Here is a 13,562-nt window from a genome sequence, read left to right as displayed (position 1 = left end):
GGGTAGGATACAAAACAATTCTTTGTGAAGAAAGTTGTGGGTTTGCTTCTGAAGGTAATTTACGACTTCTTGAAGCATTAAATGTTTAGTGTTTTTAATTGTAAACACCAGCTGTCTCTTACCTCTCTATTTGTATTTTTTTTCTACACTGCTTCAGTTTGTTTCTTGAGTGCTTTTTATTGGCAGCTCAAATATTTGTGTGTATCTGCATGTTACTGTGCTTTGGTTAATAATAACAGGACAAGTATTTCCCCTCTGGGTGTGCATTTTTCTCCCTAAATCAGCAGTCAGTAAAACAAAACTGCTTTTTATCACTAGCATTGCTTAGTTTTTATTTCAGTGACATCTATTTGCAACTTTCTAAGTAGACTTGGGTGCCCTCTTTTTTCCTCTTGGACTTGTGTGTTGTTTAATCTTTCACTCTTTCAGCCAGTAAGCATATTTCAACTGAGATAAAATCTCAAGGAGGAAATAGTTTCAGAGAGAATGAATGTGCATCTTAAGTGGGGTTGCATTGTTTATTTTGAGAAAGATAAAATGTCAAAAATAACAACAGAAAAAACCCTTTACATTCTGAATTTACATTAAATACTGAATTTACATTACAATCTACTCAATTTTGTGTCTGTAACTTTTCTTTACCAGTACATGGTTGATGTTTTTTTCTTCTTACTCTTCCTGAAACTCACTTTCATACCCTGGAAACTCCTGAAGTTTTTTTCCTGAATGTGCAGGAGTCACAGAGAGAAGTAACACTGCAATATAACAATTTTCTGCTGTGTCTGTGTCTCCATTATTATAGATATGGTCGACATACACTCTTTCCAGCTACTTCCATGATTCTAAATAAAAAGGAGAAAATGTTGCAGCTTCTCTATCAGTATCTGCTCACATGGGGCAGGTGAACTCACAGTAATCCAGAGACTGATACAATTACAGCTTTGCCTTCCTCTACTCCTGATTCTCTTTGCAAGGGTAGGAGTTCCTCAGAGGTGTTGAGGAATAAAAGCATTCAACTGGAGAAAAGTCTACCAGATGATTATTGATCCTTGCAGTGCTTTAAATGCCAACAGTTTTAGGTTTTTGGTTTTGATGTTGTAGAAATACCTAAGCAGCAACATGGCTTAATGGCTTGATCAAACAACACAAATACAAAAAACTATGGTTTATTTATGATATGGTTTTATCATAAATAGTATGAGCAAATTTTCCTGAAGATAACTTTTCTTGGCCAGTAATTAAGAATAGCTTGTGTGATAGACTTCCAACAGATGGAAATTCAGGCCTATTTTTCATACAGCAGCACTCAGTTGCTTCTGAGTTCCTGTGTTCACCTAGGAAGTATTTGTCCATAAAAATTATATTGGCTAGGTTTATACTTAGTCATTAAATAACTGGTGTGTAAATCCACTTGTTCTTCAGAAAGAAGCATGGTCAGTAGTGGATTCCAACGCTTTTGTCTCAGTGTACAAGCTAAGAAATGTCTGTGTGATGTTCATGCTGTTCATAATGGCTGTCACTTATATTCTACCTAAAGGGTCTTCTGACTGCCTTGACCCATTTCAGGTTTCTTTTGTCTTTTGTTTCGTGTGGATCTTGGTTTTGTTTTCCTCTTCCATTGTTCTTACACTTAACAGAAAGCTGTTATTCAAATTTATCTTTAGTTCAAATTGTGCAAAGCATTAACTGATCAGGATCTCAGTTAATGCTTCTAATTTATTTCACATTTGCCTTTGATGCTTCTGTTCTTCTGGTTGTAGCTGCCAGCAGCTTGAGTGAGAAGCTGGGGTTATTTGTCATTTTTTAGAAGAGTTGGTTAAAATGCACTTTAATGTCACTCTCTTGTGAGTGAATAAACAAATAGCTGTTTAATTAGGCATAAGCCCATCACATTCCAGCAAATTCTTTAGCATTTGTTGCAAACTTCAAAATATTCTCTGTTTATTGCTTAGTTTTTCAAGGTTTTTTTGATACTCATAAGCCAGGCAGGCAGCTACCAGGAAGTGGGGAGTGGAGGAAACCTCTGCTTTGGTTCTGCAGATTAAATTATTTTAAGGAAGCCATATTTAGCACCTTGTCTACTCTGACTGGTTTTGAAAATCTGTATTTATTTTCTATAGTTTTAAGACTTTTTCCTTATAGAAGATGAAGCATTAAATTACCAGAGTGGATAAAATACAAAATATAAGGCTTAGGAAATAATTTATGTTAAATGTTAATTCAAAAGTTTCTAATGAATGTTGTGGATGGTTTATTTTAAGTTGTAATACAAATTGCAATTATTTAAGTTGAATGTAAACTCATTGAAACAAATGTGCTGCTTAGTTGAGGCAGAATTAAAGGAGTATGTTTGTAATGATCTAGATACTATTTATATGAGACTGTAATAGTTTGTGAGACACTCACTCTCCATCATACTTAAGGATTCTGAGCTTGTTTTGCACAGACTTGGTTTTAGGGTCTCCCTGGGATGTGTTCATCTGCTTTGAATGTATATGGGGCAGTTGGAGCAGCCAGAGCACTCTGTTCTGCAGCCTTAGGCTCAGGTTCTGGATTCACTGATTGTCCACTAGTCCTTCCGCATAAGCCTTTATGATTATACTCACTTTGAAGTTGAAAGCTGGGTGCGTTTGACCTTTTAGACCTCCCACAATTGGGATTCCACAACTGATTAACAGATGTGCAGAGTGCGAAAGGGTAATTAGTAAAATTAATTATTAAAAAAAAAAAAATCTAGCTGGTTCTTTCTCTCTGCATCTTGTAGGAATGTTCTTTTTAAATTTTTTTCCCAAATTAGAAATTGTTTTAAAATCAGATTCTAGGAGAATATTGGGAAATAATTACACACCTCCGTGGTTTAGTAATTTTTCAAGCTTTAGTGGTCCTGATTTGAAATCTGGCTGGCTGACTGAAGACACAGTTATTTTGTTTGTTTTCATGTATTTTACAACTGACCCTTTATCTTAGAGAGGGAGGGCTATAGTGGAAATAAGTTATTTTGGCAACCAAAGCCAAACTCAAGTTTCCTGAGTGACAGTTTTATTTCATACCTTGTTAAACAATCCATATTTTATTTTTTTAAAATAGTGACCTGCATCTAAAAAAGGGAAAATGGAATAGCAGTGCAGTGTTTATGTAAATTTACTTTAGGAGAGAAGTAGCAGTCAGAATAACCCACTGAGTGTGTTAGAATATGCTTTAGGATCAGCACAGATCTAAATAGCTTAATGCTTCATTCAGCTTCTGATAAGCACAATTAGATACTGCAGTGAGGAATTATCCACTTGGTGTTACATTTTTTATTTGTGTGCTTGTAGCACACAAATTTGTGCACACAAATCGTAGAAGCAATAGAGTTTGGGAGAAATTTTTGAAGTCAAGTTTTGGAGGAGAAGTAGACAGAAAGATCTTAGTGGTTAGTCTCCCACACAAAAATGCACAGGTACATGGCTAATTCCAGCTTGCAGCAACTCCTGTGTGTGCCATACACTGCTGCTGTGAAAGTTAGGTCTTAGAGCACAGTGCTGTGTAACTGTGTTATTAACACAAATTTCATGATGTGGGGAAGAGCTGTATTATATCAGCCTAAGGTACCTTTTCCCTCTACTCCTCAGTCTTCTGTCCTACCCTGTTTTCTCAACATACATCTCTATAGGAGCCTGCCTTAAGCTAGTCTTGAATTTAGAATTCCTCACATTCCTTCCTTAGTGCACCTCAGGCAGGCTGGGTGCTGTATGTTTTCTCAGTTGAGTCAGGAGGCAGTATCATGATCTAACTTTATTAGGAAGTGCAGTTGGAGGATAGAAAAGACTTTCTGGAGGCAGCTCTCTTGCCTGTGGGATGGTGTCAACACCATCTTAAGCTACTAGTAAAAGTGCTACAGCTCTGTATATATATTTACTCTTCTGAGATTCTTAGGAGTGGAAAACCTGATTATCAGATGTGTGTGACAGCGTAACTAGAAGAGAGAATCCATACTGTCAAGTTGAGCTTGCACCAAAGTTTAGTCATGGAGCCCATCCTGCAAATGTGAATGAAGACATTTTTGGCTTGTGGGGATAAATGTTTCTGTTGATGATGATTTTCATGTAGCTCAACAAAGCTTGAGCCCAGGTCTCTAAAGTGGATGGAATGGTGCAGGAATCCAAGATTTATGTGAAAAGCACTTACAGCTTACAAGGTAGCTGTGTGGACGACCACATTGTCAAAATTTTTGTCAATTACTCAAATTCAGTACTCTTCTTAATAGTCACCAGTTAAGGAAGAGCATGTTTTGACAGACTTCACAGTGGTAAATGACTGAAAATGTCCTAGAGCTGTGCTGCCTTTGGTAATGCCAGTTCAGAAAACAGGAATGTGAATAAACGGCAACTACAGATGACAGAAGGTAGATTGTCTAAATCCAGGCCCTCTGACCAAGTGAGATACATGATGACATTATGAAGGAAACTTCTCTAGCAGTTGCAGTTTGCATTGAGATGTGTTATTAAACTCTGTTGGTTGTTGGTATTTTTTTAAAGAGGTCAGGGCAATCTCTGACTGTTTCCTAAAGATACTGTTAATAATTTTTCTCAAATCAAAGGAATACAATTTCTTGTCAAGGACTGAGCATCCATCACGAGGGAAAAAAAGAGGCATTGATGGAAAGCTTTCAAGGCTGGCAAGATCATTCTTGCTCCTGCTTTTACTTCAAGTTTTATTGCACATTAAGGTATCCTGTGAGTATTTTCAGGCATAACTGGATTATGTCTCAGCTTTGTCTTTTGAAATGCTTCCATGCAGTGGTGAGCAGTTTTTACCCTTCTCATCATATCAGGGGCAATAACTGAGTTTGCAGCATGCAGAGGAATATTGTGTCTTTCAGCCCTGCTGACTCAGTTTATTCACTCAGTTATGTTATTCCATTGAGATGACCTTTCCTTGTGTTTCCTTAATAATGAGCTGGTTTGGCAAGCAGAGCTCACTTCCATTTTTTGTAGACTGCCTACAAAGTTGTGTGCAGACCTTTGGAGGATGTTTCTGATTGACTTTTGGCTGGAAGTTGCTGTTTGCACTTCCCAAGGTGTGATTCTGAAGTAGGGAGCTCTGTGGGGGAGTCACGATGGTGGAGGGGGTGGAAGAGCACAGCCTGCAAAATGAAAATGGAGCAAACTTAAATAGGAAGTGGAGGAAGGGAGAGAGGGAGCATAGGGAAGGTCTTGACTAGGAAATATGAGAAGCAAAATATGATGGGTGCAGAGGACTGAATCTAAGTGTAAGAATCAGTTTGCTAGAGGGATTGTGTAGAGAAAAATGACATTAAAGTGTTGGAAAATTGTAGAAGAGCTCTTAAAATCTGGGATTTTGGCTGTTCCTCCTTTATAAACAGTCACAATTGAATATCAAAAAAAAACCTGAAGCCTTTTTGTATGACCTTTTGCTAGTAATAAAAATGGTGGGGAGGGCAAGTGGAGAGTTTAAACCATTATCTTAGAAGCTTTTCTAAATTGTTTTCATCATCTTATTTCTGTGTACATGCATACACTGATTTGAGAAATATGTTTGAAAAATATGGAATGACATCTTTCATGAAACATGTTCCTTCATGAGGAACCTTGATAGTTTGAACAGAGTATTTTGCTTGAACATCAGATTTTAATTATACTGACTTCCAGGCTGAAGTTCCTAGTATATTAAATAAACTGCACTAAGTTTTGTCAGCTTCAAAGACAAAGGGGAAAAAGCCTGCATCTACTCAGATAAAGCCATCCTTTCCATGGATAGAAAGTTCCTTTATAGCTTCTGTGTTTATCAGATGGGACTGTTAAATACAGGTTCAGCAGAACTAAAGGTCCTTGGCTATTTTCTCAAAAAAATGTGTATATCTTCATTTAATAGCCATGATGAAATGCCTGTAAGAGATTACAGGCTAATGGGAAAAGAGATAGGAGCTTTGATTGTACCAGCCTCGTGTTCTGGAGTGCTTTAATCTTTCTGAAACTTGGCTTCCAAATTGAGAATGGTTAAGCAGCTTTAATTCCTAATATTTAAAAAAAAAATTAAGTTCTTAATGCCTATTTTTTCTTATTAAGAGCAGTAAATTCATATGGATTACCAATTCCCAGGTCTATTTGAAAATTAATGGGGTGAGAAAAGTACTTTGAAAATAAAGAATGTAAGATGTTTTGTCAGAGAAACTTCTGGGCAACAAGAAGACTTCAGACTTCAGCTTAGGTACTCTTTCTGCTGTTGGCATCCTGCTGATTTAAGCAGCCTTCCCTGACAAACAGTTGCTTATAGCTGAATAGTCTCAAGCAAGATTCATGCTTGTAGTTAGAATATGCTAAAATAAGTTTCTCTTTGCAGGAAAACAGATGAAGCAACTTTAGTAAGCTCAGTACCCTAGCAGAGTATCCTAGCACACTTGTGCTTACATGGGTGTGTCAAAATGTGAGTGTCTTTCTGATAATTTTTCTATTTGCTAAGTAATGACAGCAAGTATATGAGTGTGCTCTGTATATGAGCAGTTCTCAATTTCAGTGTTGTTGTCAGTATACACAATTGCGGAAACACAAGTTTGTAACTGGACCTTTAACTACCTTCTGGCACTGTGCTTAAAGTAGAGCTTTTGTCTTTTTTAAGAAAGAGTGTGGGGTTTTTTTAGAAAGTATGTACCATATCTGCTTTGGAAAAGAGTAGCAGATCACAGCAGGAAAATAGTTGAAAGGAAGAAACAAGCATTTTTATATATGTGATAAGCTTTTAAGGGTTTTTTAAGCTTTCCCCTGTGGTTATCCTGCCTTTTTTTTTTTTTTTTCCTATTTGTCTTGTCTGTACTCCCTATAGAGTATCATTAGCATGGGAATTTTAGGTTCTGATAATCATTATGCTTCATTGTTTAAAACAAAACAAAAAAAAATTACAGATGATAACTTCAACAGGATATTGCAAGTAGCTGTCCTGAGATGCGCCTATCTGCCACTTAATGTAGCTGAAATCAAAATCTCATTTGCATACAACACCCTGTTCACAACTTGTTGGGTATTTGTGAACAATTACTAAGAGACTATCAGTGCCATGAACTTTTTCTGGATGCAGCTAATCTAACTTAAAGGATTTGGTCTTCCTTCCTTCACCTGCTTGTCCATCTGATTCTTCACAGCTGCAAAGCAATACCTGCAATTACATAGTAAAACCTAAACAGGGAATTAAAGCAAATAGTCCTGAGAAATGTGAAGACTCCTGTCTAAAATGTCAGCCTTGTTGTCTTACCTTGTTCCTCTCCGTGCTGAGGTAAAGACAGTAGGCACTGAGGTGATATACAACAGCTGGAACACTGTTGTGTAGAGTAGGAAAGGTTCAGAAGAATCTGCAAGATTTCTGTGTTCAGTGATGTGACAGCCTGAAGAGCTGTCTCAACTCAAATCCAGTTTCTGTAGTAGCTTCTTGTATTTTCAAAGTATCTGTAGCAGGGTGGTGTTTATGAAGACAAGGTGTGAGGATGGGTAGAAGGATTGACAGCTTGATGTTAACCATGTTTAGTTTCAGTTCATTGGAAAATTCCTGTGAGAAAATGCCTGAGATGAAATATAGTTGTTACCAGATAAATCAGATGTAGTAATTTTTTTTTAGTAATTAGCAAAATTATCTTATATGCACATGCATATATTTCACTTTATAGTTTGAAGGAAATAAATTAGTCTGATGAAAAAGTTGTTAAAGAAAGAATTGCTGAATCAATGCTTTTTCCAGGAAGTCTGTTGAGAAGGTTTGTTCAAAGCCTCTATAGAGTTGTTGAATCACTGAATCTACCATTAAGGCAGAGCTGGACATAGTAGGTCAAAGCAAAGATGGTTGTAAAATTCATAACTGAATGTATTTCTCCTTAATTGCAATCCAGTTAAAGAGAATAAATGATTTTCCTGATTATTAAAACTTTTTAGCAGGACAGATAGTGTGTACCTGTAAAACACCTTGTATGGCTTTATACTTTCAGATAAAATGTTTTTATATCAGATTAGGTAGATTTTGGTTGGTTTGTTTTCTCTTGTAGACTTTTAAGGTTCCATTCTTTCCTGAAGCATTCATCCTATCAACTGAACAGACAAGAATTGTATAAATAAAAGTAGGAAGTGGTTTTGTATTTAGAGTCCAACATAATGTACCTTTTTCTCTAGAAGACTTAATTTGGGTCATCTCAGCCAGTTTCACTGACTTCATTATCCAAGTGTTTGTTGTTACCTGTATCATGTGAACCTGCTTCAAGGACTGAACTCTTTGCAGCAGACTTGCTTCCCTTCCCTCCTTGCTGTTGCTCTCCAAACCTGCTCCTGAGGCACAAGCTGTTGTCTGAGGATAGCAATCTCTGCCAGTTTGCCAGCAGGCAGTTGAAGCTGTGTCAGCCAAGTGTGTATTCATGTAATCAGTATTTTTTCAGCATTACTGCCTTTCTTGGATCTCCCAAATGTGTCTGCTGAGAATCCACTAGATGTGGGACTGCTGGATCCCTTTGGCAAGTCTGAAGTTTGTGAGAAGAGCTTGAGTTTTTTTCTTCTTCCTCCCTTTTAATGCAATTAATTTCCTTGGACTCCTCCTGGGAAAATTCAGCTATTCAGGTGGGAGATGGCTTTAGGCAGCAACTGGGAGTTGGCTGTGCCCTGTCACATTGGGTTTTTTATGGATGCAGGTCTCCCTTGAGTATTGACTGTTCTGTTGAAACAAATAATACATTATCCAGAAATAATCTATATTTCTGATTATAAAGCATCTTGACTCTATTTTTATGAACTTGGAAGGAGAGTGTTGAGACTGGCAATTTGTCTTCTGAGTATTATTTTATTATAGTATTTTATTATTATATACAGTGGAAAAGGCAGTTGGGTGAGGTAATATTCCCTGAAATAGAATTACTGGTTTTGTTTGTAATTTTAAGGGCTTTTGGATAACTTGCTTTACAGCAGAGGTATTCCTAAGTGCTGAACTGTCTTAAGAAGCCTTTTCTGGGACATAACAAGAAAAAAAAGTCTGTCTCTCTGTTTTGTCTAGCATATTCCCTAAATTTGGAATAGTCTTCAGATTAGTTGAGGAACAAGTATGTTTAAAAAAATAGTAATAAAAAATCTAGGGCTACCTACAGTCAGTTGGACTAATAACAATTAGTAATGCCTCAATTTCATTCAGAGTGCTACTCCTGTTCTCTTGAATCATGGGCTATAAGCAAATAATGTATTGGTGTCATTACTGCAATTTAAAACAGGATAACAGAAGTGGAATATATTTTTGGAAGCAGAAAAATTGTTACTGTGATATTTTTTAGGAATGTGGAGTGTAGAAATTCTAGTACTTGTGAATATTTCTGGGATAATTCACAATGAGTGTTCTCTTATGAAAAATAATTTCAGGTATTATCATGCAGTTGCTTGAGTACTGCCAGGACTGTGGTGTGTCTTGTGTCGTAATTTGTCACATTCCCCAAAATAAATATTTTAATTTAATGTATAATTCTCCTGTCCCACAAAACTAAGGACAATTTTTTGGGATTATTTTAAAAAATACTGTATTTCTACATATAAGTCTTGTACTTCTGATGTCCTGATTTGTGCTTGGTCTTTGAGCTGGGGTAATAACTGATGTTTAGATAGCTCTGTATCTCCCAGAGATATCCCTGCAGTTTCTGTGGCAAGCTGCCATCTTTTCTGCTCCAGTGCTGAGACCTTTCAGTTTCTCTTTAAAGAGTGTTTTCTAGCCTGTTTACTTAGATGTTAAGAAATGTTCTGTGGCTGTTGTAAGCCCATCAGCCACAGGGAATAATTCATGAACAAATCACAATCTGAAATCTTTTGCACAGATTGTCAAACGATTTTTCTATTTTAATAACTTCTAATAGAAGATAGAGCTATAGTTATCTGATAGGCATTTGGCACTGCTCTGGAGCTTTTCTGTATGGATAGTTAAACTCTGGTTCAGAGTTAAAAGAAAAATATGTATCTCCATCTAACTAGGTTGTTACACTTGAAGTTTGTCAAATAAGTAAAAGTTTAAAAAAAAAACCCATATCTCTAATTCTTTCACCTCTAATAATATTTTTTTTCTTTTTAAGTCTAGGGACTCCATTAAGTTGGATGACCTGAAGGCAGAAGTGTCCCCACGAATTTCAGCAGAAGATCTGATAGACTTGTGTGAGTTGACAGGACCTAGCCACTCCAAAACACCTGTAAAGAAAACAAAGCCCAGCAAGCCAAAGCTGCTGGTGGTGGACATCCGTAACAGCGAAGAGTATCCTTCAGATCTGACTGCCAGCCTTGCTGAGTGCTGCCTGTGCCAGTTGCTGAGTGCTGCCTGTGCCAGTTGCTGAATGCTGCCTGTGCCAATTGCTGAGTGCTGCCTGTGCCAACTGCTTCCTCTCTGTCTGCAGGCTGGTGTGTTGGAGTGGAATATGTTGGAGAGAGGGGGATCTGGTAGAGCTGGAGTGGAAGTGCTGAAGGCCAGGGGGTTTTCAGCATGGAGAGGACTGGTTTGCAGAGCAGAGGATAAATGTATTTTTCCCTTCCCATTGTAAATTGTGGGCTTAGTGAAATCACTTTGTACCAGTAGCACAAGTGCTCTAATGTTACGTTTTTCTTTAGAACAGATTTTATCAGCAGACCTTCCCCATTTAATATTGACCAATATTTTGGAAAGGTGTGAGGCTTTCCAATTAAATGGAAGAGAGAGAGAGAAGACTTTGATTGCTCATGTGCTTTGCCAGTCCCTCAATGGAAAACTGATTCCTGTTGAGTGCCTTCTAGCTCTGTCAGGTAATGCAACCATGTGGCCATCCTAACTTAAGTCCTCTAGTAGCTGATAATCAGAAAAGAGTTAAAGGTGTTTTGGAGCTATGTTTTTACCAGGGTCACTGCCCTGTCTACACCTTTCATGTGTTCCTTTTCAAGTATACAGTTCTTTGCATAAGGAGTATTTTTTTAATTCTTTGGGTTTGTTTTTTTCCTAAAATAGTGTAGTTTCAGGACTGGGATTGCTTGCATTTTGGAAGGGGTAATTGTTCTTAAAGATGTTTTGGTATTTTTGAGGTTCATAGTAAACTGAAATGTGCTGCCCTTTATATAATAGTTGGACTGATATCCTAACACCCATCTTTTTCACCATGTATGTCTGTCATGCTAAACTTTACTTTCACTTTGTTTTCTTAGTGCTTTGAGAAAAGCATGAGAGGACTTCCAAAAACTAACATGCTTCATATTTCATAATATGACCCACATGAAAGCTGAGGTATTGTTTTGTACCGAATCTCATCTTGCAAGGCCAAGACCTACCAGCACTGTTTCAGTTGGCCAGCAATTCTTCTAAGGCTTATTTCATTAAGCATGTTAGCAATATATTGGCAGCCTTCCATTCATGTTTTGAAAGTTATAGCTGCATATTTATGGTCTCCCAGGCTGTACCACAAAACCCTGGCCTTTTTGTTAAGTGTCTTAGCAATTAGAACTCTTTTAAGGACTAGTTCATGTTTCTCTAGGGGTACTCAGTAGCTTAAGTAACTAAATTTGTCCAAAGTTGTTTTCTGTCTAAGTGATGATCATTTCAGAACCTGATCAATAGCAGTGGGAGTTAGGTGGTGATAAATGGGGCTGGAAAAATGGGATTGGCACAGAGGAGAGAAGGAGGGATATAATTTTCCATTCAAAATAGAAATAAACTGACAACATTAATGAATGGTGCATGATCATATTTCTTTCTTTCAAAAGTTTTTATATAGCCATGCTTTTCCCACACTATAACAATGATGTTCATAAAACTGAAACCGTTACATAAATAATGAGAAACGAATGCTAGTATTACTCTAAGTCAGTTGAATCTGCCCCTATTTAAGGCAGTTCCTTTATTTAATAGGATTCTGGGATTTAATTATAAATTTAACTAGCTTTCTGCTAGTACAGTAATAGAGTGACTAATCTCAGTATTTGACATTGTGTATATTTTTGCAGAACTTTGCTGTTTCCCACCTCTTCAAAGCTGTTCTTGCTTATAGCTGAGGAAAGGGAATGTTCCAGGCATGTGTGTATAGCCTAAGTAATTCAGAGTTTTGTCAAGGCCACAGTGCATTTCCATATTCATAAAAAGGTGGGTAGTGGTAGTCCAATTTAATTTTTATTGAAGAGACCTTCACATTCAATGTTTTTTACAAAATCTCATTGAGTGATCATCCTCTGAAACTGAAGGACAGCTAACTGGTGTCTCAGAGTTGTTTGCTTTTCAATACCCATTACACACTTGCTTTTAGTGAGACTGCAGATAATATACTTGGTGTTCATTGTCTGGGAATCCGAGGTCATATATATTAGAATTTCAATTTGGATCAAAATAGTAGAGGACTTGTGGGGGTTGACAGGAAGTTTGAGGACATTTCCTGATAATCCCTGTTTAGTTTTGGTTCTCATTTTAAGTACTTCATTCTTTTTTGCATAAAATGCCTCTAGAAGAGGTGCTCCAGCTGCTTATTGGTATTTGGCTCCCCTTAGCAGACTAGAGTTGAACTCAAATCCACAAAATTAGGTGTACTGGGGATATTGGCTCTGTAGTACTCAGTATTTAATTTAGCAGATCAATTTTCTGTAGTGCTTTTGAACCAAACAGCTCTTCATTCTGTGCTTGCTTTCATATGTTGTGTTGGAAGGTTTTTCTCCATATGAGTAAATGAGGTTTGTCAAAATACAGTATCACAAAAGACCAATGGTGTGTCATGGCAGCCAGGATGAAGAGCAGGTTCATCCTACAGCTATTCATGCTCCACAGGTTCCTCTGCCTTTCAGACCTCCTTAACTGATCCTCCTAAGCTTTAACCGTGGCCACATTTCTGGCAGCATCAATGTCCCTTTTGCATCAGCATTTACTGCAGAAGGGGATCTCATCCAGTGCCCAGCAACTGCCACACTGCAGAGCTTCAAAGGAAGAGTTGTGGTGATTGTAGGAAATGCAGTGAAGAACACAGCTGCTGTAAGTATATTGCTGTAATGTGTGTTTTTATCCTTAGAGATACATCAGTAGCATGTATATGGCAGTAGTAAAATAAATGCCAGAGTCTGGAAAATTTAGATTAGAGTTTTGAGTTTGATGACAGGATTTGGGGTGGTGGTTTTGTTGTTGTTCATTTCTGTTCTAGACAAAGATCTAGACCACCCTTCAAGTGGTCCACATCTGAGAAGGCTGATGTTTTGAAATGAAATTGCTTAACATCTTCTTCAGCTTTAAAATCTGTATTGTTGTCATGCCGGAGAAGTGACATCAGCACTTCTATTGTACATCAGTAAGAGCTTTCAAAATTGGCCTGCATTTACTTTTTGTGGGGTTAGGAAGGACATAAGGTAAGTTGGATGGGGACAGATACATTATGAAGTGCAAAGTTAATAAGATATAGTTCATATTCCTACTAGTAAGAAACCATGTATTGCCCAGTTTTTTAGAATCACTTGTTCCTGCAGTTGTGCTTAGTGAAGAGGAAAATGGTCCTTACTGGTAACTTTTGTATGATATATTTATTGTCAGTGCCTTTAGCTAGACAGGAAGAATATTCAAACTTGCCTGTT

The 13,562-nt window shown here is 37.3% G+C and overlaps 1 protein-coding gene across 3 annotated transcripts in view; it reads left to right on the top strand.

The window, feature by feature from the left end:
* Positions 1 to 13,562, top strand: part of TBCK (TBC1 domain containing kinase) — an 87,918-nt gene that overhangs the window by 63,440 nt on the left and 10,916 nt on the right. For all 3 annotated transcript variants that reach the window (XM_059844225.1, XM_059844223.1, XM_059844226.1), the window contains exons 24-25: positions 10,079 to 10,254; positions 12,813 to 12,972. In XM_059844225.1, the coding sequence (XP_059700208.1) occupies positions 10,079 to 10,254; positions 12,813 to 12,972 (336 nt within the window). The remainder of the gene's footprint in view (positions 1 to 10,078; positions 10,255 to 12,812; positions 12,973 to 13,562) is intronic.

The sequence above is a fragment of the Haemorhous mexicanus genome, chromosome 4 (assembly GCF_027477595.1).
Source record: "Haemorhous mexicanus isolate bHaeMex1 chromosome 4, bHaeMex1.pri, whole genome shotgun sequence".
NCBI lineage: Eukaryota > Metazoa > Chordata > Aves > Passeriformes > Fringillidae > Haemorhous > Haemorhous mexicanus.
Note: the sequence above shows the minus strand (reverse complement) of the source record. Positions and strands in the feature narration are given on the sequence as shown.